At 43.5% G+C, this 27,712-nt stretch overlaps 1 protein-coding gene across 1 annotated transcript in view; it reads left to right on the forward strand.

The window, feature by feature from the left end:
- The window catches only part of CD101 (CD101 molecule), a 34,477-nt gene extending 9,241 nt beyond the window's left edge, over positions 1-25,236 (forward strand). Inside the window, exons 3-9 of the mRNA XM_057696522.1 lie at positions 170-586; positions 5,103-5,489; positions 8,686-9,069; positions 9,777-10,181; positions 13,481-13,891; positions 16,492-16,887; positions 25,001-25,236. Of these exons, the coding sequence (XP_057552505.1) occupies positions 170-586; positions 5,103-5,489; positions 8,686-9,069; positions 9,777-10,181; positions 13,481-13,891; positions 16,492-16,887; positions 25,001-25,236 (2,636 nt within the window). The remainder of the gene's footprint in view (positions 1-169; positions 587-5,102; positions 5,490-8,685; positions 9,070-9,776; positions 10,182-13,480; positions 13,892-16,491; positions 16,888-25,000) is intronic.
- Positions 25,237-27,712: the final 2,476 nt, after the last annotated feature.

Below are 27,712 nucleotides of genomic sequence, written 5' to 3' on the forward strand. Positions count from 1 at the left end.
GTATGTATGTAGACGCCAGTGTTCCTGTTAGCAATAGAGAAAGCATATGGCTGGTGGAAAACTAACTCAAAATATGTACTTTACAGATGTTGTGTCAGGGCACCATCTTTGTCTAAGGAGGCTAGTCTGACAGGTACTGAGTCAATTACCATCATTCCTCTGTGTCCAGTCATTCCAGATACCCTCTCTGCTGCCATGACTTCCCAGACTCTCAGTAAGGAGGAAGGTGACCCATTGGAACTTACCTGTGAGGCATCCAAAGCCACAGCTCAACATACCCACCTCTCTGTCACCTGGTACCTGACACAGGATGGAGAAAGAAGCAAAGCCAGCAAGATTATTTCTCTCTCCAAAGATTTTACGTTGCTCCCTGGGCCCTCGTATACAGAGAGGTTTGCAGCTGGTGACGTGCGGTTCGACAAGCTCGGGGTCACTACCTTCAGGCTGTCCATAGGGAGGCTCCGGCCCTCAGATCAAGGCCAGCTGTTCTGTGAGGCAACTGAATGGATTCAGGATCCGGATGAAAGCTGGACTTCCATCACGAGAAAGCAGACAGATCAAACAACTCTGTGGGTCCAGCCGGCAGGTACTTATCTTCTTAGGAAATTCATTAATAGCTAATAGTGGGTATTTGGGAGATATCTTTTTCTTTTTTCTTTTTTCTTTTTGTTTTTGGCCACCCTGCCTGGCTTGAGGCATCTAAGTTTCCTGACCAGGGATCGAACACACACCCTTGGCCCTGAAAGCAAGGAGCCATAACCACTGGACTGCCAGGGAGTTTTCTCTTTTTGTTTTTTTCTAATCTTTTGTTGGATCCAAAAAAGACCATTTAGAAAGTTTGAGTAAGTTTTCTTTTTGTCATCTGGGAAGCATAAATAAGAAAGACATTCACTTTGGGCTCTATCCACAGGAGGCTTTATATGGGATAAAATCTGTTGAATATTACGTAGATTCCACAAGCCATGCATGGAAATAGTTTTGTTGCCATGCTTGCCAGGCTCTGTCTAAGCACTTTATCTACATTATCTAATTTAGTCCGAACAACCACCCTCTTAGGCAAATAGTCAAGTCCCCATTTTTGAAACACAACCCTGAGCCTCAGCTAAATGCTCTGCCTAAGATCACTCAGCTGGTGCGAAGTGGAGCTGGCGTTTGAAGACAGTTGTGTCTCTCCATGGCCTTCTCACCACAGACACCTGGGCCTCAGAGTAGCTCCAGTTTCCAATGTGAAGCCTTATCTTAGTACTGGGATTTCCTCCCACCCCTTTGCCCTGGAATGGTGTTACTCTTCATGATCCATTGGCATTTTCACCAAAGCAAGCAGGGAGCCTCCATTGTGATTCCTGGTCTCTCCACATGGGCTTTGGTCCAGTAGGAAGAAGTCTATAACCATATATATCCCTGCTAAATGCAGTGATCCAACGGTGGATCATGGAAGTCTTTTTTCTTTTTTCTTTTTTTTTAGGAGGAGTGTTATTCTGTTCCATTGCAAATTGTCCTGATGGTGTTGTGTGTCCAAGTTATACACAGGGAGTCCTGTGGAGATACATCACATGTGCTTTTTCCCTCTTTCTTTGAAAACAATTTTTTAAAATGTAAAACAGTATTTTAAAATTTTATTTATTTAGATCAATAAAAACTGTATATGTTTAAGGTGTCCAATATGATGTTTTGATATCTATATGTGCTGTGAAATGACTACAGTCAAGTTCATTAAGATATCCATAACCTCACACGGTTGTATTGTGTATGTGGTGAGAACACTTAGGATCTTTCTTAGCAAATTTCCAGTTATACCACACTGTATACTAGCTGTAGTACATTAGATCTCCAGGACTTATTCATCCTGCGTAACTGAAACTGTGTACCCTTTGACCAGCATCTCCCCATTTTCCCCACTAGCTCAGCCCCTGGTAATCACCATTCTACTCTCTGCTTCTATGTATTCAACATTTTTAGTTTCCACAGTATTTGTCTTTCTGTGTCTGGCTTATTTCACACAGCAAAATGTCCTCCACGTTGATCCATGTTTTTGAAAATGGCAAGATTTTCTTTGTCTCATGGCTGAATAATATTCCATTGTGTATGTATACCACATCTTCTTCATCCATTTATCCTTTGATGGACTTAGGTTGTTTCCATATCTTGGCTACTATGAGTAATGGACATAACAGTGCAGATATCTCTTTGAGATACTGATTTCATTTCCTTTGGATATGTACCCAGAAGTGGGATTGCTGGGTTATATGGTAGTTTCTACTTTTAGTTTTTGAGGAACTTCCATACTGTTTTCTATAATGGCCATACCGATTTACATTCCCACTAACAGTGTACAAGGGTTCCTTTTTCTTCTTTATCCTCACCAACACTTGCTATATTTTGTCTTTTAGATAATAGCCATTCTAACAGATGTGAGTTGATATCTTGTGGCTTCAATTTGCATCTCCCTGATGATTAGTGATGACATCTTTTTCCATATTTTTGGCCATTTATATGTCTTCTTTTAAGAAATGTCTATTAAGATCCTTTGCTCATTTTTGTTATTTGGGGTTTTGGCTTTTTGCGATTAATTTGTATGAGTTTCGTATACATTTTGGATAGTAACCCCTTTTCAAGTATATGGTTTGCAAATATTTTCTCCCATTTTGTAGATTGTCTCTTTACTCTGTTGATTATTTCTTTTGTGTGCAGAATCTTTTTAGTTTCATGCAGTCCCACTTGCCTATTTTTGCTTTTGTTGCCTGTGCTTGTGGGGTCATATCCAGAAAATCATTACCCAAATTAATGTCAAGAAGTTTGTCCTTCTTTTTTTTTTTTTTTGCCATGCCATGTGCCATGTGAGATCTTAGTTCCCTAACCAGGGATTGAACCTGTGCCCCCTGCAGTGGAGGCACAGAGTCTTAACCACTGGACTGCCAAGGAATTCCCTCTTCTATTTTCTTCTAGTAGTTTTTCAGTTTCAGGTCTTATTTTTAAATCTTTAATCCATTTTGAGTTTTTTTTTTTAAGCTCTTTATTGGAATATAATTACTTTACACTGTTGTGCCAGTTTTTTTCTGTACACCAAAGTGAATCAGCTGTATTTATACATATATCTCTATATCCCCGCCCTCCCACGACTCCCTCCCACTCTCCCCATCCCAGCCCTCTAAGTCATCACGCATCATTGAGATGATCTCCCTGTGTTATGCAGCAGCTTCCCACAGCTATCTATTTTACATTTAGTAGTGTATGTATGTCAATGGTACTCTCTCACGTCGTCCCAGCTTCCCCTTAGCCCCCCAGCCCACCCTGTGTCCTCAAGTCTGTTTTCCACATCTCCATATTTATTCTTGCCCTGTCACTGAGTTCATCAGAACCATTTTTTTTAGATTCCATATATATGAGTCAGCATACGGTATTTTGAATTTATTTTTTTAATATGGCATGAGATAGGGGTCCACTTTCATTCTTCTGCATGTGGATATCCAGTTTATTCAACGCCATTTATTGAAGAGACTATATTTTTCCTGTTGTGTATTCTTGGCACCCTTGTTAAAGATTAATTGACAAAGATTCATGGATTTATTTCTGGGCTCTATTCTGTTTCATTGGTCTATATGTCTTTAGGCCAATACCATACTGTTTTTTTTTTTAAAGAAATTTTATTGAGATATAATTGACATACAATAAATTGCATGTATTTAAAGTGTACAGTTGGATATATTTTTTCTTATTAGTAATGTATATATGTCAATCCCAATCTCCCAATTCATCCCAGCCCTCCCCCACCCCCCCCGCCCGCTCTCCCAACTTGGTGTCCATATGTTTGTTCTCTACATCTGTGTCTCTATTTTTGCCTTGCAAACCTGTTGATCTGTACCATTTTTCTATATTCCACATATATACATTACTATATGATATTTGTTTTTCTCTTTCTGACTTACTTCACTCTGTATGACCATACTGTTTTGATTACTGTAACTTTGTAATGTATTTTGAAATCAGGCAATGTGATACCTACAGCTCTTGCTCAAAATTCTTTGGCTCTTCAGGGTCTTTTGTGGTTCCATATGAGTTTTAGAATTGCTTTTGTCTATTTTAAAATGCCATTAGAATTTTGATAGGGGTTGCAATGAAACTAGATTGCTTTGGGTAGTATGAACATTTTAACAATATTAATTATTCCAACCCATGGACATGGGATATCTTTCCATTTATTTGTTTCATCTTCAATTTCTTTCACCAGTGTTCTATAGTTTTCATTGTACATGTCTTTCACCTCCTTGGTTAAATTTGTCCCTAAGTATTTTCTTCTTTTTGATGCTATTATAAATGAGATTGTTTTCTTAATTTCTTTTTCTGGTAGTTTGTTGTTAGTGTATAGAGATGCAACTGATTTTTTTTGTGTATGTTGATTTTATATCCTACAACTTTACTGAAATTCTTTATTAGTTTTAACAGTATTTTAGTGGAGTTTTTTTTTTTTTTTTGGGAGGGGGGGTTCTATATATAAGATCATGTCATTTGCCAACAGTGACAGTTTTACTTGTTTTTTTCCAATTTGGATGCCTTTAATTTCTTTTTCTGTCTAGTTGCTCTGGCCAGGACTTCCAGTACTATGTCGAATAGAAGTGGTGAGAGTGGTCATCCTTGTCTAATTCTTGATCTTAGAGGAAAAGCTTTCAGCTTTTCATTGTTAAGTGTGATGTTAGCTGTGGACTTGCCATATATCACATATGCTTTTAACTTAGGAAAATTCCACTGGATATTCTCAGCCAAAAATGAGAGCAAGAAATCACAATTTATATCAATTCAACATAGTATAAAATATTTTATTTAAAAAGATACATTACTGTGTACTTTACACATCTATGTATACATCTTGTTTAATCAGATTGCATTCAGAAAATCATATATGTTGTTCTTTCTAGGTGATTTAAAGAATAGTCAAGGGCATTTTTGATTCTAGGCATTTCTTTGGCTTACCTACTCCTCAGAACTGATCTCCCATATGAAATTCAATCCCTGTACTATCCTGACAGGACGCATCATCTCTCTCTGGTATTGAAAGGATAGATGCAGTGGCCTCTCTAAATCTCTGCCTTGATTTTGTTTCCTAGTGAGAGATTTTCAAGTCAACATTACGGCTGAGAGCACAGTTCCTGAAGGAAAACCCTTGGAACTGGTTTGCCTGGTCATGGGCGGTGGCCAGGACCCACAGCTTCAGGGTGCTTGGTTCTTCAATGATATTGAAATAGCCCACATTGATGCCGGTGGAGTTCTGGGTCTGAAGAAAGACTACCAAGAAAGAGTGAGTCAAGGACAGCTCCAGGTTTCAAAGTTAAGCCCCAAGTCTTTCTCTCTCAAGATCTTCTCAGTAGGTCCAGAGGATGAAGGTACCTACAGATGCACAGTGGCAGAGGTGACAAGAGCTCAGACGGGCTCCTGGCAGGTGCTTCAGAAAAAACAGTCACCAGACAGCTACATGCACCTGAGGAAGACAGCAGGTATGTGAAGTCTGGGCCAGACACAGTTGGGCTACTTTTAGATGCCCTCCTTTGTGAGTACAGGATGCCTTCATGGACATGGGTGAGGTCCGCTGAAGTCAGGTGTCAATCAGATCACTTGGAGGTGGGGTGGAGTACTGCAAAGGAAAGCACTCAAACCAGCTGAAGACCCGGGTCCTATTCCTGAGCCATTAAGTGGGCCATCACCATGAACACACTATGTGCTTCACTTCTCAATCTCACTTTCGTAACTGTAAGATAATGACATCTAATTTAACTGTCCTTAAGTCCCTTCTTGCCATCTTAGATTCTTTGATTTTATTGGCTGTTGTTTCTAATTTTTGTCCATTGGGTTTTCTTTTAGCAGAGAACATCTGTATTAATGAAGCCCTCTGTCTTCATGCTGGGTGTGTGTGTTTTGAGTAGATTAAGAGAAAGGAGCTTACACTTGCCTCCTTCCTGGGAAATAAACACTCACATTACCCCTCCTACTCCCCCAACATCTTTCAGGTGTCTTTCTTCAATTCTCTATTATCTTAAACTGATACAAGGAATGATACTAAGTCTTAATTCTGCATCAAAGCCTGACTCAGAGTAAGAAAAGAAGAAGCAAGTGATACTGAGCAGGATCCACTGCCTGTCTGTTGCTATGATGTGGTGAGACGCCTATCCACATGAATCTAGGTATCTGGAAGGCCACTCAGGTCTTGTTTAATTTCTGAAGTCTGCGTGACCTTAAATGTGTTTGAATCATCAGTGCTTTTTGTGTGGAGAGAAAACTGATAAATCCATAAGTAATATTACAATTCTCTGGGCTGGGTATTAAATTCAAAGTCTAGAAAGATGAATTGCCCCAAAGCATAAACTAAAATAAAAACAAAAACAAACCCAAAATGAAGATATCCTTGTTGTACTTGCTTATTGGAGGCATCTCCAAAGATAGAAACATTTCCCTTCCATGCTCTTCTCTGTCACCCCATTTGCTGGGAGTGAAGATGCACAGCTTTGGCCTAGAGTAGTGAGCCAGGAAGTGTGTTGGTGTTAGTTTATTACACTAAACATTTGGTCTGACTTGCTAGGATTCAGAGAAAAACTATGTAGGCGTGTTTACATATTTACACAGAGCTAAATCTCGACTTCGTGTATCTGTCTCCGCTGGAGCAGATCTGAGGACGTAGGAATTTGTGCCAAAGGGACCTAAAAGTGTGCTACATGGCCCGCAGATCACAAGCCTATCAAGTAGATGGTCTTCCCAAGCTAAAGATAATCCTTTGTGCAGGCTGGAGTCCAGCCTATTTCTTTTTATGTAGAAACAGAAAAAGTTATTAGCAGATTTATTAAAGATCCTGTTGAATATTTGGTTTGGAAACGTAAACCGTTACTTCAAATGGGAGCAGAGTTTATCCTCTGTGAAAGCTTTAAACAGAAGAGGGTACTCCCTACTGCTATGCATTTGTACCTTACACATGCATGATGAGTTTATCACTTCTTACCGAGAGGCAGTAATGACCACAAATAAACTAAGGAAACCACAGTTTAAAAAAAAAGCAAGACTGAAGCTGGTTGAAACTAATCATAATGGTTATATTTGAGTAGTGAGATTATGAGTACTATTTTCCCCTCTAATTTCTAAACTTTAGTTATGAGCCTCTTTTTAACTTGAAAAAAATTAAGTATAATTATGCCTCTAATACCCAAAATTTGGAAGCAAGTTTGATATATATATATATATATATATATATATATATATGTAATAGATATAGATATATAGATATAGGTATATTAACCTATTTGTGGACTTTAGCCTTCATTCTGCCTTTGTAACATATACACTGAGACATAAAGCAGTTAAAGACTGAACGCCTTCCTCAGCAGGGAAGGTCAATTTGCAAATTCATTTAGATCCTATTTAGATTTCTAATGCCAGTTCTATTTTGTTTTCCTGAGAATTCCCTAGTGATCCAGTAGTTAGGACTCCATGCTCTCACGACCTAGGGCCCAGGTTCAGTCCCTGGTCAGGAAACTAAGATCACCCACACCCAGAAATAATAAATTTAAAAAAAAAATCTATTTCTTTTTCCTTTTCTGGCTTTGAATTCCTCTGTTTTCACGAAGTGCCTATCCTTACACACTGAGGCTAACAGCTCACCTTTGCTGTGTGCTTCTCCTTCCCAGCCAGGGTAAGCCCTTTGCATGTGCTGTTCATTTAGTCCTCTCACAATGCATGAGGGAGGTGCTATTATTACTCCCATATTTACAGGAAAGGAAATTGAGGCTCAGAGAGGTTCACTGTGTTGCCCAGAGTAATTCTGACTCCGGGGACCTTGGCCTTAAGCGTGAGGCTGGGCTGCCGAGGATGCATGAGCTTCAGGGATGTTTGCATTGCCCACAAAGCACACAGGGCAAGGCCTTGCACAGGAAGTTCTGTTGAAAGAACGTCTGCATTTCTACACATCTTGAATTTCCTATCTGGGAGCCAGATGTACATTTATTGTTTTACATTATAGTTCAAATATAGGAAGGATTGCCCTTCAACCAACAATGTATATGAATGAATATATGATTTGAAAAAAAGAAATATATATATATATATATATATATATGTATAGGTAAATAGATATTTAAAAAATACTTGGGGAAAATGTATACATATATTTATTATATATATATTTATATATACATAAATTTTCCCTTCAAGTAATTGTTTTTTAATGGCATTATTTTGAACAGAAATATAATTAACAATACTCTTTCACTGTTCAGAATACATACTAATTAGGGAAAGATAAGTAAGGAGAGGAAGGTCATTTTGAACTGTGAAAATCTGAATTCTAAAAAACTAAGCATTTAAATATACACAACTTCATTACTCTCAGCCTCATACACCAACCCTAATTAATTAAACAAAATATTACCAGATGTTTTCCCAACTAGATGGTCCTAAGGAACAAATCACTAAAAATTAGGGCAAATTATACATTGTTTAAGTGTAAATAAGTTCTCCTGGTATTCTTTCTGCTGTTTCCACTATTTACGTGTTGATTAAATCTTTTTTTCTGTGGGTGGTGCAGGAGTGAACAACCTTAACGGATTTGTCACAAAGTAGTCCAGTCCTAATTAATGAGATTTCACTGTCTTTTAGAAAAATTTTCATTCACTTGAAATAGTTTTTTCTTCTAAAATCTGTAATCCACAGCAAGAAATGTGGTCGTGTCTATCAAGAACAGGCAGCAAGCAGTGTGGGAAGGAGAGGCGTTGACCCTTCTCTGCAAGGCGAGTGGAGCTGAAAGTCTCCTGTCCGTGAGCTGGTGGCACGTCCCACAAGGCCAGACACAGCCGGAGTTTGTGGCCGGAATGGGGCAAGATGGCACCGTGCAGCTGGGTGCCTCCTACGGGGAGCTTGATCACCACAGCAGCAAAAGGCTGGAGAAAATGGACTGGGCCACCTTCCAGCTGGAGCTCACCTCCACCAGCGTCACAGACAGCGGCACATACGAGTGCAGGGTGTCTGAGAGCACCCGGAACCAGGCCAGACATCAGAGCTGGACTCACAAGATGTCAGTCACTGTGAAACCTCTGGGTAAGTGTCCGCGAAATCCTTCTCTGAACTTGCGAATCAGCAGTATCTTCCTTCGGCAGTGAATGCCGTGGAATTCAATTGTGTGTCATCCTCAATCCCCTAGTGACAGCACGTGTACCCCAGGACATAGAGCAGTCTCTGGCTACCATGTCTGTCAACTGATGTCTAAGGTTTACTCACCTTTATCAAGATCCTCTTTAGGGTGCAACTTGTAAGCTATTATTCAAGGCTAAAAACAAAATCGTATGAATTAGAGTAGACTTAGAAAAGAGATATGCCAAGTGGAGCGGAGCCTCATACATTCAGGCTTCTGACAGCTGCAGCCCTGGGACTGTGGAGTCTCCTCTAGCATGTGCAAAAGAGTGATGGTGCACCCAGGAGTCGGGGTAAGGGAAGGAGGCCAGCCAGCGGGGCTGGGGAGTGCCCCACCCACTCAGTAGCAGCTGTCCAAGCAGCAGACTGGAGAAACACTGCCTGTTTGTTGTCTCTGCTAAGAACACTCTTAGAAGAGGGTCAACTTTGGAAAATTGAGGTCAGAATTCAGAACAGACTGTACTGTGAATCAAATTCTACCCCCAAATATTTGATACTGCCAATGTAGAAATGCATGATTCAATGTGAAGAGGCTATGACTAGGAAAACTTGGAAGCACTGTACCTTGATTTGATGAACGTACTAGAAATTGTGTTTCCCATTTCTGCCCACAGAGTCAAGTTTACAAGTTAGTCTCATGAGCCGTCAACCACAAGTGAAATTAACCAACACCTTTGACCTGTCCTGCATCGTGAGGGTTGGCTCCCCTGACCTCAAGTTTCCACTCACCGTGATGTGGCAGTTCCAGCCCGCTGGGGCTCGAGCCTTTGATCTGCTTCTTCAAATCACCCATAATGGCACTATTGAATGGGGGAAATTCCTACCCCAGTTCCAAAAGAAGACGAAGGTTTCACAGTCTTCATTTCGTTCTCAACTCCTAATCCATGATGCCACTGAAGAAGAAGCAGGAGTTTATCAGTGTAAAGTAGACGTTTATGACAGAAATTCCCTGCACACAAACGGCCCCATGAGGGCTTCTGCGATCTCTCACCCACTGAGGATCAATGTCACTTTACCAGGTAAACGTTACATGAAATTAACCCTGCTTTTTTTTTTTTAAAACATTCCTCCCATTTGGGGTAAGTTATAGAATTTAAGCATAAAATACCTTCTCCCCATGTTTGTACTATAAGTAAACACCAAATATAAGTGATAACCAGGAAGGGCGGGGAGGGATAAATTAGGAGTTTAGTATTAACAGATACACACTAGTATATATAAACAGCAAGGACCTACTGTAGAGCACAGGGAACTATATTCAGTATCTTGTAATAACCTATAATGGAAAAGAATCTGAAAAAGAATGTGTATATATATACACATTTACATATATCTGAATCACTTTACTGTACACCTGAAACATTGTCAATCAACTATACTTCAATTAAAAAAAAAAAAGCAGCCAGAAACAAAAACAAATACACACACACACACACAAAGTGATATCCAGGTTAACATTAAGTTAACATGCACAAAATGGCCATACCGGTTTTTAAAACATTGAAATATTTCCACACTGACGAATAATAACTGTTGCCCCTTCCTCATTTCCCATAAGTCCCCACCACTCAGCAACTGAAGGGCACCACGTGGCACAGCAAGGGACCTCTAGGACCAGCTCCAGTGCTAAGGCATTCTTTCGGATTGGTCCTGTCCATGCCTGACCAGTCATTAAATGCTTAGAATGTCTCTCCTAGTGGTATGGATAATGTAAATTCCATTAAATACGTTTACCCACTCATTTTGATATGTTAATGTTTAAGAGTTAGAGAATTTATGATTATAGTCAACATACTTTACCTTGTCAACTGGTAATAGAGCATAGAGATTAAAAGTAAGACACAACTTCACAAATTCTACTGTGCCAGTATCTTCTTTCATGACTTCCATTCTGCTGGGGCACAGTGTTCAGGAGGCTTTGCTGTCATTTAGATCTCACAAGCACTGGATAGCAGCATCACTTTGGACAAGGCACTTAATCTGTCGAAGGCTAGTGACCCCTTGTGCAAACTGCTGATGTGCAATTTAAAGATGGTGACATGTTCCTAGTACAGTGCCTGACACACCAAGCAACTGCTCAAATGTAGCTGTCATTCTCTCAGCTACTGAGCGATATTTTGGGTAATAGTAACATTCTCCTTGTTGATTAACTCATGCCTTAATTTAGTTGTCCTTTCTGATGTGTTTCAAACTGTTGGTCCAATCCTTTCTTCTTCTTTTTTTTTTTTTTTTGGCACACGGGCTTAGTTGCTCCGTGGCATGTGGGATCTTCCTGGAGCAGGGATCGAACCCACGTCCTCTGTATTGGCAGGCGGATTCTCAACCACTGCGCCACCTAGGAAGCCCCAAAGAGAAGCATACTTTTTTTTTTTTTTTATGGCGCACGGGCTTAGTTGCTCCGTGGCATGTGGAATCTTCCCAGAGCAGGGCTCGCAATCCTTTCTTCTTAAAACTTCTTTTTCCTTGGCCTCATGACACAAGATTTTCTTGGTGTCCTTCCTAGCACTCAGACTGCTCCTTCTCATTCTCTTTTGCAGAATCCTCCTCCTCTGCTGACTCATCCCTTTGGGTTTCATCCTCAGTTTACTCTCTTCTCATTCTGTACAGTCTCCCAAAGTGGGTTCATTCCTACCCATGGATTCAGGCTATATACGGACAACTCCCAGATTCATTATCTTGAAAGACCTCTCTTCTGATCTCCAGACTCATCAATGCAATTGCCTCCAAGTCATGTCTGCACGCAATGTGTCAAAACGTAAATACGCCATTATTATCCCTCCAAAGCTACTCCTCTGACATTGTGCTCTACGTCCCCCCCATCCATCAGTGATCCAAGCAAGAAACTCGAGTCATCCACCACTCCTCCACGTCCACCTCATGTCCAAACTCCCATTACCTGGCAGGCAAGGTCCTTTATGATCTGGTACATGTGTGTCTTTCCAGCATCATCTTTTTCCGCTCTGCATCTTGAATTTGACCTCCAGCCACACTGAACTACTGACAGTTCCTCACATACGCTATGCTCGCTCTCATTTTTAGTCTTTGTTCAAGTTGCTTCTTTTGCGTGGAATTCCTTAACACCTTATCCATCGGATTAATTCCTATTAAGACTTAGCTTAGAGATATCTCCTCCAGGAAGCCCCTCCTTACTCCTATATTTGGGATAGATAGTGCTGCTGTGTGCTCTGATAGCCACTTCTGCATACCTCTGTCCCACCCGGATGTCACAATCCTATAATCTCTAAGCCTCTGTCCATGTACTAGTCTCTCCATCTAAGCACAGACTGAGGGGAGGGAATCCACAGAGCCTGGAATAGTCTGGCACATAATATAGTATGTGCTTAATAAATGTTTGTTGAAGGAAGAGTAAAAGAGACCTACCGGCAGCATCAATAAGCAGTCACAAACGTAGAATTGATGATGTCAGCAAGAAGATGAGAGTAAGATTTAGAAGCTGGGTTTTCCCGTTCATCTTTCTGACAAAGCAGAAAAGCTCTGGGGTTAAAGGATACCCATACAATGTTCCCACAGTTGAGTAGCTGCAAGGAGACCTAATAGGCCACGTATACCTCCCTCTTGTTTACCCATGTTTGCAGGCAGATACAACTAGACTTTGGCATATTGTGGCTCTAGGAGTACTCTGGATAGGAAACACAGACAAAGCATTAATAGGGCCACTTTCTCTTAATCTGATTTATGAGATGCTACAGAAGAGAAGATGTCTGTGCCTAAATATTGAAGCATTTTCTTTTTTTTTAATTTTATTTTATATTGGAGTATAGTTGATTAACAGTGTTGTGTTAGTTTCAGGTGTACAGGAAAGTGATTCAGTTATACATATACGTGTATCTATTCTTTCTCAGATTCTTTTCCCATTTAGGTTATTACAGAATATTGACAGAATTCCCTGTGCTATACACTAGGTCCTTGTTGGTTATCTAATATTGAAGCATTTTCATGTGGAAGAGGTTGGCTTTTCTGCATGACACTTCCTCCCTGCCCCACCTACCCTATCCTACTCCTCTGGGGCAGGAGTAGAACTAGGACCAGTGGATGGAAATTATGGAGAAGTAAAATTCAACTTGATGCCAGAAAGAATGCTCCCGTGGCAGCATGTCCAAGGATGGAATGGGTGCTTTGTCAGTTAGTGAGCTGTTCAGAGGCTGAACGAGCAGTTAGTGGGGCTGCTAAAGAGGGAATTCACACATCTGATGGATGTAGGAGGTATGGCCCTAGTTGACCTCTAATGTCTCTTCTACCTTAAAGTTCTATTTTTTAGCAAAGTAACAAAAGTAATGGTACCATTCTTTTAATTTAGAGAGCAAGTTGAAAGTGAATTCAAGCAGTCACGTCCAAGAGATCTCCATCAACTCCAACACTGACATAGAATGTAACATCCTGTCCCAATCCCCTGGAAACCTTCAGTTGGCCATTATTTGGTACTTCTCTCCCATTTCCACTAATGCACCCTGGCTGAGGATCCTAGAAATGGACCGAACCCAGGTAGTAAAATATGGGGATGAATTTCAGACCACACGGAGAAAACAAAAATACCATGCTGAGAAAGCGTCCCAAGACTTGTTTCAGCTGCACATCGTGAGTGTGGAAGACAGCGATCAGGGCCGATATCGCTGCGCTGTGGAGGAATGGCTCGGGTCTACACATGGCACTTGGCACAAGCTTGGAGAAAAGACATCAGGTCTAACAGAATTGAAACTCAGGCCCACAGGTAAACCCTGCAAGTGTACTCTCACGCATTTTTCTGTAGAGTTACCATCTTCCCTTGGGCAGCTGTTCTATGGGGTGATTATATGAAGGTGAAAATATGACCTAGAGTCTTAGTAACTGTGTCCACCTGTACAATGACTGCAGGACTGGATAGCCCACCAGAGGAGGCGGGGGTCACTTCAGGTGAGTCAAGCTGAGATTTGGAGAAGCTTAGATGGGGGCAAGATCGCTTTGACTGGTTTGCTTCTCAGCCTGGCAGGCTGGTCTATGCAATTACCCTGGGTATTGTATCTCCAGCTCTCTATAATAACAAGCTGTGTCATTCCAGTGGGGCTCTACTGTAATTTGGCAGAGAAAGAGTCATACAGAGCATATTTTTCCCACTGTGAACAGAAACTGCACAACTCTATAGGGATGTGTGGAGAGATTGCTTTTCAACATTTGGCTGCCTAGACATAAGGCAAGTTAGAGTAGTTAACTGTTGGAATGGCTCACTGAGGGCATCTCCTCCTCCTCAGGAGATCTTTAAAAATGAAATAGAAGTTCCATTCGTTTGCGTTGGTCTAAGAGTGCCGTGGTCTAAATGTGGACAGGGTTGATTAGATCTGTCAGCATTAGTTAGGTCACCTCCAATGTTGATTAAAATTAAATGAATGTCACAGCTAAGGTTCAGAAACTGGCCGGGATCCAAAAGCACAATGCAAATAAGTTAATCTAGTTTGGCACTTAAAATTCTATTTTCAATGTAATGTCAAAAAAATAAGATTATAATGAACATTGCTACGTGTTAGGCAATGGGGAATCCAGATAAACAAGGCAGAGCCTGAAGGAACTCACAGTCGGTTGGGAGCAGCAGGGGCAAAACAGAAGCTGAGCACGGGGGTCCCTTCCTGCCGCTCTGGCCCCTCTCCTCCATGCCCTTCAGGCCCTTCTTCCTCTCCCTGCTCAGGGTGGGTGTTCCTCAGGGACACCAGAGCCCACTTTTCTTCTTACTTCTCTGTGCCCTTCAAAACTTCTTAAACATCACCTGGGTTCCAACTACCACCTTCAATGAAACAGCTCAGAGTTTCTATGCTTAGCCCCCATTTCCTGAGCTCCAGGCCTTTCTACCCAACTGCCTGTTGCACATCTCTTCTTGGCTGACCCAGAGACCCTCACACTCAGCATGTCCCAAATCATCCCTAAGAGTGTTTATCATCCTGGCCATCCCACAAGGCTCATGCCCACTCCGTTCTCCGCCTGGGTGGCTGGCATCCCTTTCTCCCAGTTGTCCAAGCTGAATCTTGACAGCCTGTGCCCACCCCTTTAAGAAGTGCACACCACTTCTTTGCTCGAGCCAGCACTTCCCATTTAGAAATGTGGGACCCCTGTTGTCCAATACTTTATCAAGAAATGCCTAAAATCTTTTTTTTATTTGGTGACATCTCTCATTTTGGAATGCCCATAATGCATTCAAACTCTTTTAAAATGCTGAAGATGTCAAATAAAACATATTTGTGGGCTGGGGGTGGCTGGCTGGGGGTAGCTAGCTGTGTACCCTGGTGTAGGAAGTGAGTTAAGGAAGAGGCCCCAGGGAAAGATACTGAGAAGGATTGGTTAGAATTGAAGGCAAGATGCTTTCTCTGAAATCAAAAGAGGAGAGGATTTCAGAAGAAACTGGATTTCAATGACAGAAACTGCAGAGAGGACGATAAAGTCTGGAGAGTCTCTTGAGCTCGGAAATCGGGCCTTTAGTGGGGACCTTGGCCGGAGCATAGTGATGGGATTGGAAAGCCGAAGGCAACAGAGAGTAATTTGAGGTGAGGAAGTAGAGACAGTACTGTGTAAACTAATATTTCACATGCTTCTCTATAAAGGGAAGGAGAGAGTAAAGAGGGTAACTAAAAAAGGGTCTAGGATCAGAGAAAGTTGCTCTTTTAAAGACAGATCAATAAATACATTTGTAGTAGAGCTGAAAATTTAGTGCATGCTATAATTTCTTTATTTTGTGTGTAACTACTCTAGCCGTCCTTCCAAGTGCTCACCTGCTGGTTAACGGGAACATTTAAAAAAAGTAAATGTCAAAATCTGTCTGAAACTTAGTCTAATCCAATAATGTAAATAGTCTCCTTGAGTGGTATTCTAACACATGTATGAAAATGTTCAGTCTCTCGGGTAGCCTCCTCTTTCCCTGCGTCTGTACCTAAGGTGATATCGGGTGTATGGGAGCAGGGTAATTTGCTAAGAAAAAGGGGTAGTGATGGAATATGGGACTTGAGGGGAAGGCTGGACATTTGGAATGGCCTTTCTGGGAAACAGAGAGAGAGCTCACCTGAGAGAAATAAAAGCAGCAAGGGAGAGCACCCGGTGAAGCTGGGTGGTTTTCAGTGGCAGGTCCAGCAGGCAAGAGGCGGCTGAAGAAGGGAAGTGGCTGGTTTGACTCATAGCAGAGAATGTTCTGGCAAATATGGAAGAAGGACAGGGGTCGAGGAAAAGTGTTAAAGATGAAGAATCGAAGGATTGTAAGATGGCATCCCTTCAATGAGAAGTAGACTTTTCAGAGGAGGTATCCAATCTAAAGTCTGGGTTCCTCTCGAACTTACCACCATTTTTTCCCCCTAGGAAGTAAGATACGCATCTCCAAAGTGTCGGGGACAAAAAATGCCTCCGAGCACAGCGAGGTGGCCATCCGCTGCAGCCTGGAGACTGCTGGCAGCACAGCCTCCCTGTTCTCTGCGATGTGGTACTGGAAAGGAGAAAATTCTGGAAGTAAAATGCTGGTGCACCTGCAGCATGATGGCGTGCTGGAGTATGGCGAAGAGGGGCTCAGGAGCCGCCTGCACTGCTACCGCGCATCCCCTGCAGACTTTGTCCTGACGCTGCAGCGGGTGGAGATGGGGGACGCAGGAACGTACTGGTGCAGGGTGGCGGAGTGGCAGCTACACAGCAACCCGAGCAAGTGGGTCAACCAAGCGTCAGACGAGTCACAGCACGTGGCGCTCACGGTGCTGCCTTCAGGTAACTAGGGGTTCACCCGCATGGCACGTGACCAGGAGACGCTTTGTCTCCTCTCCTACGCTTTCCCGCCCAGCTAGGTTTTACTTCTTTTTCGGCTGAAAACAACGTACAGACTCCCTCAAGAAGATGACTTCGCTATTTCTCTCAACAGTAACTCATTTGGACACACAAGGTTACATGAGGTTTTGGCATGGACATTTAAATGTCAAGGGCATCTGACCTCCTCCCCTACTTTCCCTCTTAAACAAAAAAAAGCCCTCAGCATTGTATCCCTTTAAATAACCAAATACTGTTTGAAGGGGGCATCCTTATCTCTTGGCTGAGTCTCCAATCTCAGAAGGCTGACCTGCGGTGGGAGTAGGATGAGGAATAGGGACATGGTGACTTTGTGTTTGATCTGGTTGATTCAAAATCAGCTACATCTAAATGCTCCCTGGGTCAAAAACCAACCAAACAGAAAAAAAGCCTTTCTCAGTGAATAAGTGCCAAGCTTCTTATTGATGTGTTCAGCAGACTATCAGATCTTTGATCATGATAGGCATTGGGTGTGCCTCTCCTAATTGTACCTTGAAAGGCAACAGGGGAGGAAGTGTGCCCCATAGAACTTGTTTATAGGCTCTGGCAAAAAGGCAGCTGCTTGAAGACCATTGGCCAAAGGGTGACTCTTCTCTGTGTGGGAAGGTCAACCTATTCTGCTGAGTGCTCAGCTTTAGGAGGCATTCAGAACAAGAGGTTGTGAAGGAGAAGAGGGCTTCCTTCCAGCCAGTGTGGTGCCAAGCATATAACAGGCATTCATTAAGTAAAAATTCTTCCAGCCAGGCCAGTAAATCTTCCCAGGTGATTAATGAGCTGGTAGATGTTATGGCCTGCTCACCCTCTGAGCCACTTCTTTCTGGTGGGATTTAAGGAGAAGGCGAGAGGTGAGTTATAGGTTAAATTTACAGGGAGAGAGAGTCACTGGAGAGGCAGTGGTGTGGACTTGGTGCCTCATACCAGGAAGAGTAGAAAGGATCTATAAGGATAACATCCCTACAGCACCCGCTAGCTTTGGGGACAGTCCATAGGAGGGAAAGAGGGCTACTAAGAACGGATGGCACCTTCTCAGAGCTGGGATATTTGCATCCCAGCCCCAGCAAGGCTTCTAGAGTAGAAGTCAGAGTTATCTAACTTGTTCCCTGGAGTCTATCATTCTCTTCCCTTGACTATTCTTCAGCAGGATTCTTTTCCCAAGTGTCCAGGCAGAATTTATCTTCCTATCCGCTTTTCTTCCATTCCAACAATTATAGGAAGTCCCCACCCTGAGCACATCCCATACATGTTTTCCCACTGGAATTCCTAGGCTCTATAGATTCAGCAGTTTTTGTAGTAGAATAAATAGGTAATAACTGTCAAAAGTATATATTCTGTGATTCAAATGCACATCTCCTCCGAGATGGATGGGATTGTTCGCAGCATATATACACTGTTCATCTTTGTGGTTTATAAAACAGGTGTAAGGTTTTTAAAAAGATGAACTCTGGAAAGAAAATGTGACAAACCGAATGGTCTTTGTATTCTCCACAGCTGAAGGAGCTGGAAAGCCTGCACCATGAGAACCTGAGGGTTTCCATCATAAGTACCGTTAAGTGTTCCCAAGTAAATCCTTGTAATATAGCATCTTGCTTCTGCTACCTGGCTTTCCGGTAGTTGGGGAGACAGTAGGGGTGATGAAAAAATCCAACGGTTTGGAATCAGACAAGCCTAGGCTCAAATTGCAGCTCTGTCACTTCCCTACTAGCTATGAAATCAATCCCTGGTTACTCAGCTTTCTCATAAAATGAGGATCATAATACAAATGCATATGAAGTATCTACACAGTCCCTGGCGCATTGTAAGTGCTCAACACGTTACTTCCTTTCCCTTTATACCTCCAAACATGCTAGACACACACAAACACAGGCACACATATATACCTACATATGTGTATATCTGTTTATGTGATAAAATATTTTAATTTGTTCAATGAATACCTATATGAGGACACACAAAAAATGTATTACAGCGTCTGTTCCCACAGAGTTCAGAGTCCAGTGGGGGAAGTAAGGTCCAACATGGTAGGTGTCATGAAAGAAATAGTCTCAAGACACTAAGGAAGGAGCAGAGGCAGGGCTGGGATGAACGGCTGGATGGGGAGGAGATCTGGGAAAGTTCCCCAGAATATAGGGCCTATAAAAAAAAGGGAGGTACGTATTTTGGGAAAAGGAAAGGATGTACAAGATGATCAGAGAAACTGGTAGGATGGCAAGAGAGGAGGCTCGTGAGATACAAAGGGTACAGTTGTCAAATGGGTCCTGTGTATGGGGCTCGGGAAGGTGAGCTTTCTCACGGAAGTCACAGAGTGTCATTGAACAAGTTCAGGCAGGAGAGTGACACATCAGATTTGCATTTTAGAAAGCTCCCCCTGGGAGCAGTATTAAAATATGAATCAAAAGGGAGGCAGGCATAGAGCAGGGATAACTATTTGATATTGATTGCAGGGACCCAGGTTAGACAAGATGAAGGCCTGAATTAAGGTAGTGCCCATGAGGGCTGAGAGAAGGACAGGCATTCCACATTCCATATTAGGAGATGGAGTCTTCGGGATTTAGAGGCTGATTAGGTGTATATGGAGGGTGAATGAGCAGAATAGAATCGAGGATGAATACCAGGTCTCTGGCCTAGGTGGATAGTGGGGACAGTCCCTAAATGAGGTAATATAGGAGAAAGGTCTAAAGGGGAAGATTAGTTCAGTTTTGAATAAGTTGGGCTGGAATTGAATTTGGAGTACCAGTGAGTCATCTAGGGATATCTGTCCAATAAACTTCAGGATTTCCAAATGAGATCTCTGCCAGAGTTATGGATTAGAAATCATCAACTTACAGCCTATAATGATGCCCAAGGATGGACCCCTGAGATATACCACCATTTCTCAGGTGACTGCAGAGGAGGAGCCTGTGAAGGAGAACGGAAGGATTAGCCTAGAGGTAGGAGAACCAGGGTTTGGTGGTATCACAGACACCAAAGTCAGGAGGGTATCAAGAGGTAGGAAAGAGCCAACAGATTCGACTGGTGCAAAGAGGCCAATTAAGACAAAAATAGGAAAATACCCATTGGGTTTAACATTATAGAGCAATTACAGAAAAATAGTGAGAAAAATCAGATTACAGGGAGAAAGTGGAGACATCAAATCCAGTTCATGCTTTCAAGAGCTTTGATGTAAAGGGAAAGAGAGACAAGAACAAATGACAAGAGGTGCAGTGAAGCTTTGCTTTGTTCTCTTTTGGTTTGAAGATGGTAGGGACTTGAGCACATTTACATTCTAGAGGGGAAAGAGCCAGTGGAGAGGAAAAAGAGGAAAGTTGGGAGAGAATGGATAGGACTGACAGCCCAACATCTTGAATGAACGTATACCACCCCCGGATTGGAATGCTGCTTCATGTTATCTGTCTCTGGTCCATACCTACTAATCCTTCACCAACCAACTTAACTGCCACTTTCTCAGTGACTTACCTTATTCTCTTAGCCATTGCACCTGCTTAACACCCATCATCAGTGCCAGACGATACCTTCTGAGAAGGCAAAGACTGAGTGTCTTGTTCTCAGCGCTAGCACAGTGCCTGGCACATGGAAGATGCTCAAATACTCACTGTATCAGTGTAGCTGCCCTCCTGGTCAGGACCAGCTCTACATATTAATAAAGTCCAGGTCAAATACAATAGGCTACCAATTCTTACTTCTCAAATGGTTTTCCACCACCTCTGTTTGGCAATTCTGTTAGTTTAGGACTACTTTTTTTTTTTTTAATTAATTTATTTATTTTTATTTTATTTATTGGCTGCATTGGGTTTTTGTTGCTGCACGCAGGCTTCCTCTAGTTGCAGCGAGGGGGGCTACTCTTTGTTGCGGTGCACGGGGTTCTTATTGCGGTGGCTTCTCTTGTTGAGGGGCATGGGCTCTAGGTGGCTGGCTTCAGTAGTTGTGGCACATGGGTTCAGTAGTCGTGGCTCCAGGGATCTAGAGCACAGGCTCAATAGTTGTGGCACACAGCCTTAGTTCAGTTTAGGACTACTTAATAGAACTGTGAAGCAAATGGCTCCTGTGAAGGCAGAAAAGTTGAGACGTATTTCCCTGATGGAACACACCTTGCATTTTCCTATCCATCTCACTTCCTAAGCTACGACTAAGCCAAAGCAGGGGCTAGCACCTTGAGTCTTTTTGTATCTCATTCTAGATAATTCTCTGTGATTAATAGGCAAGTTTATAAAGCTTTCTGGGGCTGGATTGTTTGTAGCAGTATGGTACTTGTTACTATTTCCCAGCTTTGGGGGGTGAGGACATATTTAGAAAGTGGATTCTCAAAGGAGATACAGGCCCCTATCACACTGACATTTATGAAGAGAACATGCCATTTATCAGCGCTGCCCCGGTGCCTGCAACACGGCCTGGCACGTAGCACTCGGTTCAACAAGCACTTGATGACAGAATGAGCAAGTAAGTTTTCAATGGAGTTGAAACCGATGCTGTCAGGGGTTCGCTTATTCTGGGATGCACTTGTATCAGGTTACCTAACCCACTGGCATTTCTTGACAGGAGCCCCCTCTCCCACATTGCCACAGCTGGCATCTCAGCTGTCCAAGTTTGGGGTTAGGTTGGGGGGAAGTTGGTAGCCCCCGCATCATCCTCTACCTTTCTTCTTCCAAAGTCAGTATTTCTGGGGTAGTGTCAGAAAGGAATGCTCCTCATGATGTGTTTGGCTGGGGGGTAGCAGCAAGTTACAAACTAAACCTCGTGATGAAGCGTTCTCATTACACTCTTGGCTCTGCCTCACAGGCCTTGTACTTGGAGCACTGGGCACTTACTCGGATTGCTTCAAAATGCCAAACCTTAATGGTCTTGAATGTCACTAATGCTAATCCAGATATGGATGAGAGGCAGATGGTGGCAATGGTGACTGTGGAACCCAGAGCAAACACGGCCCTCCCAGGAGAGGTAATTTAGAAGCACTGGAGCTGACAGTTTCTAGCTGTTGGCCAATTCAGCGCTGCAAAGGGCGCACGTTGTCGTCCTTGGATGGCAGATTGCTCTAAGCCCAGCAGCCTCCTCCCCATTCAGCTAGTCAAGCCCTCTGGCAGTCCTTTCACACTGAAGGTTAGAGTCTCAGTGGCAGAAAACCCAAGTGCCAGGTTTCTTTCCACCTTCTACGTGCCAGCTCCATCTCCCCGTCATCACACCACCATCCTAGCATCGGTGACACATGGATGCTGTGGACTCTTACCTCCCAAATCTCTGCCTCCCATGGTTGGAAAAGGAAGCCAGAGTCTCCCAAGTAATCATCTGACTCTCAGCTGAATGCCACCCAGCCCCGGGGACAGAGAGATCAGAGATTTAAGGGAGAGACTTGGGCCGGGGAAAGACATGGACAAGCCTATGGACCCTCAGTGAGGAATCAGCAGGTTCAGCCCTCTTTTCTGCCTGGTCTCCTGGGAAAAAGTTGCCTATGATTTTCTTAACTTTCTTGGTAGCTTTCTAGCTGATATTTATTCCTTGCTGACTCAACAAATGTGCTAGGTGCTGTTTAATGCTTTATTAAGTGTTACCTCATCACAACTCTAGAAATTATTATCCTCATTTGATTGACAAGGAAACGAATGATTAGAGAGAGAGAAAAATAACTTGTCCAAAGTCCATAGTGGCAAGTTGTAGAGCCAGGATTTGAACCCAGCTCTCTTTGAGATGTAATAGGTGCTCAATCCCTACTCTGCACATGAGTGGTATGAAGTAGCAAGGCCAGAACTCTTACTCGCTGGTCTCTACAGCTCCATTCTCTTTCAGCATTGCAGTCTATCCCTCCTGCTTAACCATATGCTTTCAAATGTATTCAGATAAGACCTGGGAGAATTATTGTAGACAGGAGGGCCTTGGAAAGAAGGGTCAGGTAGGATGTGGAGAGGGGGTAAGAAAGAATTCAAAATCTATCTTTATCATTGCCCACCCTTTTAAAAACAAAACGAAATTTAGGGTGGAGAATATAAATGAGACCAGAGAAAAGCCAGACAAACCCTTGTAGCTCCTTGCCAGCCCTAGGTAGAGCTGCCAGCCTCATGTCCAGTGATGATCTTTCCTCTGGGTAACATGGATGGCAGCTACCCCTGAGTTCCCGTGTGTGCAAGTTACTCATGCAGTTGACTCATTCCTTTAGTCTCCATTGATGACCTATGAACAAAGTGCGGCACAGAAGGAAAAGCTGCATAAGACGTATGTCCTGTCCTCCAGGAGTTTATAACCCAGAAGCTAGAGACAGGTTGAGATTCTTTTAAAGTTTATTTTTAATTAATTAATTAAAAAAATTTTTTTATTGGCTGCATTGAGTCTTAGTTGCTGCGCGTGGGCTTTCTGTAGTTGCGGAGAGCAGAGGCTACTTTTCATTACAGTGCTCGGGCTTCTTATTGAGGTGACTTCTCTTGTTGCGGAGCATGGGCTCTAGGTGCACGGGCTTCAGTAGTTTCAGCGCGTGGGCTCAATAGTTGTGGCTCGTAGGCTCTAGAGCACAGGTTCAGTAGCTGTGGGGCATGGGCTTAGTTGCTCTGTGGCATGTGGGGTCTTCCCGGACCAGGGATCAAACCCATGTCCCCTGCATTGGCAGGCGGATTCTTAACTGCTGCACCACCAGGGAAGCCCCTAGATTCTTTCTTGACTTCCTACAAAGAGATGTTCTTCAAGGTGCAAAATGTATCAGTAATGCCAAAAATGGAATTCTTGCAGCATGAGGTTGGGCGCAGGGACCTCTAAACCTATTGTCTTCATCTCTAGGCATTGGTAATCCCATGGATCCTATAGCTTAACCTCTGAAGAAGAGAGTGCTTAGGTCATTACAATTTTCCAATAAAAGCACAGCTACTATCAGCATCAGATTTTCCAGAAGAGCCCTGATTTTGAATATCCTGTCATAAATACATGTAGTCAGAAGACTGCATTTAATGGTTGGTGTCTCTTTAAGCATGTGTCTTTCTGCATCGAGAGACCAAATCCCTGTCCTTTGACAAGTAACTCGAGGCGCTGTTTCCCGGAGCCTGTGGTGTTGGCAGTTCTCTCACCTTTGCTTCCCCGGCTGTGTGGCCAGGAACCCCTCGCGGGCCGCCCGGACGTGCTCTGCGTGTCTGTGTGCTGGTAGCGCCTCCCTGAGGACCACAGCTGCCCGATGCTTTAGTATGCCTTTATACACGAGCCTTTGCCTATGTGCTTGCAGTCAATCCAGTTTGATTCACAGCAGCAAACGGTATCAGGCACATGTGCTAGGCACTGCAGGGGCTGTAGAAACAAAGGACACTATCAGACCTACTCCAGTAACTGTGATGACAAAGGTGGTTAGAAGGGAATGAGAGAGGTCTAAACAAAGACACGTATGGGACGAGGATAGAAAGAAGAGGAAAACTGTGCTTGAGGCCAGGCGGGAAGGCCAGAGTGATGGCGAGTGAAGCCAGCAGAGAGGGGACACAGAGGATACGATGTTCTGAGCATGCCAGGTAGAGGGGATGATAGGAGCTGAATCCAGGAGGTGGGTGGGTGTGCCTGGGGAGTATGAGACCAATTTGGAGATTCAGAAAGGGATGGTGCTTCTTACTTGTGGTTGCTGTTGTTTTATAAGGACAGTGCAGAGTGTGCGTGTGTGTGTGTGTGTGTTTCAGAAGCAGCAGTGGGAATAACTCAGTTAAAAATTCAGGACCGGCAACAGAGTTGGGAACGAGGGTTGAATGATAGATATTTTTTCTGAGGAAAGAAGATTAAAGGAGAGGTTTTCTTTTTTGTTTTGTTTTTCTTTCTGGCTGTTAGTTTTAAGTAGGTCATTGGAACCTCTGGTGGTTGGAAATGGCTGGGCGAGGGGGAGTCACGCTGGAAGAGGCCGCCCTGGAGCTCTCTTCTTCCAACTCCCTTCCCTTTGCTCCTCACGTGTGATTTAAGGGGTGCACTGCTATTTGCCCCCGTTATTTTTACATATATCTTCCTGTAACAATGAATCCCAGAAGTGTTTATAATTGATGAGTACAAATAAGCTGGAGACTAATCATTCTCTTTCTTTCCCTCCTTTCTGTTGCAGAGCCCACGTTTCCTTCCAGGATCTGCTCGTCAGCACCGTTGCTCTATTTCCTAGTCATCTGCCCCTTCGTCACACTCATCCCTCTGCTCATTTCCCTCCTCTGCCTGTACCGGAAGGCCAGGAAGTTGTCAACTCTGAGTCTAAACGTACAGAAAGAAAAGGCCCTCTGGATGGACCTGAAAGGGGCTGGAGGCAGGACCATAAACAGGATGGAAGAGGATGGTGAAGACAGTTGAGAGGTGCCTGTAGCCCTGTGGAAAGAGTGCGGGCTTTGGAACGGGACTGGCTAGGAGAGGATCGCCGCCTGCTTCTGTCCTTCTCTGAGTCTGTGGCCTGGGGCAAGGTACCTAGGACTCAGAGGGAACATTTATTGAGCGCAATGTGTGGTGCTGGCACTATTAAGGGCTTCTTCATGTGTCACCTCATCTACCCATTGCATCCCCCCCAGGAGCTAGGTGGCTCTGTGACCCTGACCGACACTTGCCACACCTCACAAGGCTTAGGCTCCTCATCCATTAAGATCAGTAAGACCTGTAAGGAGACGAGTACCTCCCTCACACAGCTGCCGAGGATTAAATGAGATCCCATGGCAGAGCGCAGAGTGATGCTTCCCTCTCCTCTCTTACGTCACTGATTCCCTGGAGAACGCTCAGTGGTCCAGCCACACTGGCTCTAGGTAATCTTTCGCCTCCAGATAAGAGGCGTAGGGAAAGACCTGATGCCAGCAAGGCAAAAGGAGTTGGGAATGTGCCCTTCATTCACGTCAAATCTGCCTCCCAGCCAGACTATGACTTCCTTCAAGGCAGAAATCCCATTTTCTCCTTCACCCCATCTCCATCCCATCTGTAAATGCCACTCATGAGCAAGCTCTGCATAGTAGGTGCTTAATCAATATTGGTTCTTTAATGAAAGGATTAAGTGTTTTGTAGCCTGACTTCCTTCCTTTCTTCCTTCCTTCCTTCCTTCCTTCCTTCCTTCCTTTCTTTCTCTTTCTCACTTTCTTTTCTCCGTAAGACATATTAAGTCATTGCCGAGGAAAAACTTTTTAAAAAAATTTTCCAACAGAGCTCCAGTCAGCTCCCCAAGGCCTCATACCTCCCTTTCCTCCCCACACCCAAAGGTCCATCTGGCTACTGGCTCTTCTTAGCCAAGGCCTTATTTTCCTTGACCTGACAGCACTGGGTAGCAAGAAAGGGGGTTGTGGTAGTTATCTGAGGACAGAGGGATTAACAGAGCTACCATCCCATCCTGCTCTGGCAGGGGCTAGGCGTTCAGGGGGACTAGTGGGTTAAATCTCAGCACCCTCTATTCTTGGCCAGGAAAAGTCGGGGGTAGAGGTGGGGAGTGTCATGGCTGAAGGCTTTCAACCGCTGTCCCCTAGGAGATAACAACTGTCCCCACTGGGCCTGAGGTCCCCTCGCCTTTGTTTCAAAAGCTGCTCAGGCCCTGTTGTAGCCAGAATTGGAAATCAATCAGTGCCACCTAGCAGACTTGAGAAAAAACACATCTATTGATTCTCTATGTGACCAACAGGGTTGCTTTAACACGCGTTAATTTGCATTTCCAAGGAGAGCAATTTATTTTTAATTATTTTATCCGTGCACACGTCCTCTCCAAACATAATTAGTTCCTTTGCAAGGGGATTATTGGTGGCTGGGAGAACTCCCACGGCAGGCCTACCAGTTCCTTGAATTCATCTCCCTTTGTAGCCTCATTTGAAATATTCCTAATGTTTTCTTAACCAGGGCAGCTCATTGATTTCTCCTCTCTCAGCTAAGGGAGCACATGTTTCCGAACACAAAGCTAATGTTAAGACTTCTTGGAAACTGTGGTTACTGCCTCCCCCCACCCCCGCCCGCCCCCTGCCACTTTTTCCAGAAACCTGTATTTTAATTGACTATTGAAGGTAAAGAGAGTGCTGTTGCGCCTAATCAGAGAATCAACGTAGATCCTGGTGCTGCCCCCACCTGGGGTACTCTTGCCCCCAGCCACTGTTCTCCTTCCTTGCCTGCATACTGCCTTTCAGCTCTCAGCTCAAACCCCAGCTCATCACATTTGAATTCAGCACAGAGGTTGCACAGACCAGACCCTCAAATATCCGGCTGCTCCACTCAGAGCAGAGCATGGGAATGATTACTGCCCAGGGAGCACCTCCTGGGTGTCTAACACTGGATGGGTGTGAGACTCAAGCAGTCGTGACTCAAGCAGACACAGCCCCGCTCCCCTGGGACTAGCACCCAGTCTGTTCTAGATGCTCTGCTTTCATTAATGGGAGCTAGAGCACGCTGGATTTTGTAAGCCACATCATGCTTTTTGGCCCACAGTAGTTTGTAGGTAACTAAAATCCAGGTGTCTTCTTTTTACCTTTCTGAACTTCTTTAGAATAAAATTTGTTTTCATCCAATTCAGCAGGCCTTTTTACATGAAACCTCTTCTCTCTCCAACTATGTACTTAGTCATTTTATTTTTCCAGACTTCACAGAGAAGTTTACTTTTATTCATTGATTTCAACTTTTCTATTCTACGCCACCGCCTGGTTTTACTTTTGGCATCTTATGTTAGTAAATCCTCCTTGGCAACAGGACAAACCTCTGTCTTGGGAGCTGGCTACCTGTAGCCCACAAGTCAAAGGTGGCCCACCACCTATTTTTTAAAATGCAGTTTGTTGGAATACAGGCACTCTCATTTGCTTACATATTATGTAACATTATC

This window comes from Hippopotamus amphibius, chromosome 1, assembly GCF_030028045.1.
Source record: "Hippopotamus amphibius kiboko isolate mHipAmp2 chromosome 1, mHipAmp2.hap2, whole genome shotgun sequence".
In the NCBI taxonomy this organism is placed as follows: Eukaryota; Metazoa; Chordata; class Mammalia; order Artiodactyla; family Hippopotamidae; genus Hippopotamus; species Hippopotamus amphibius.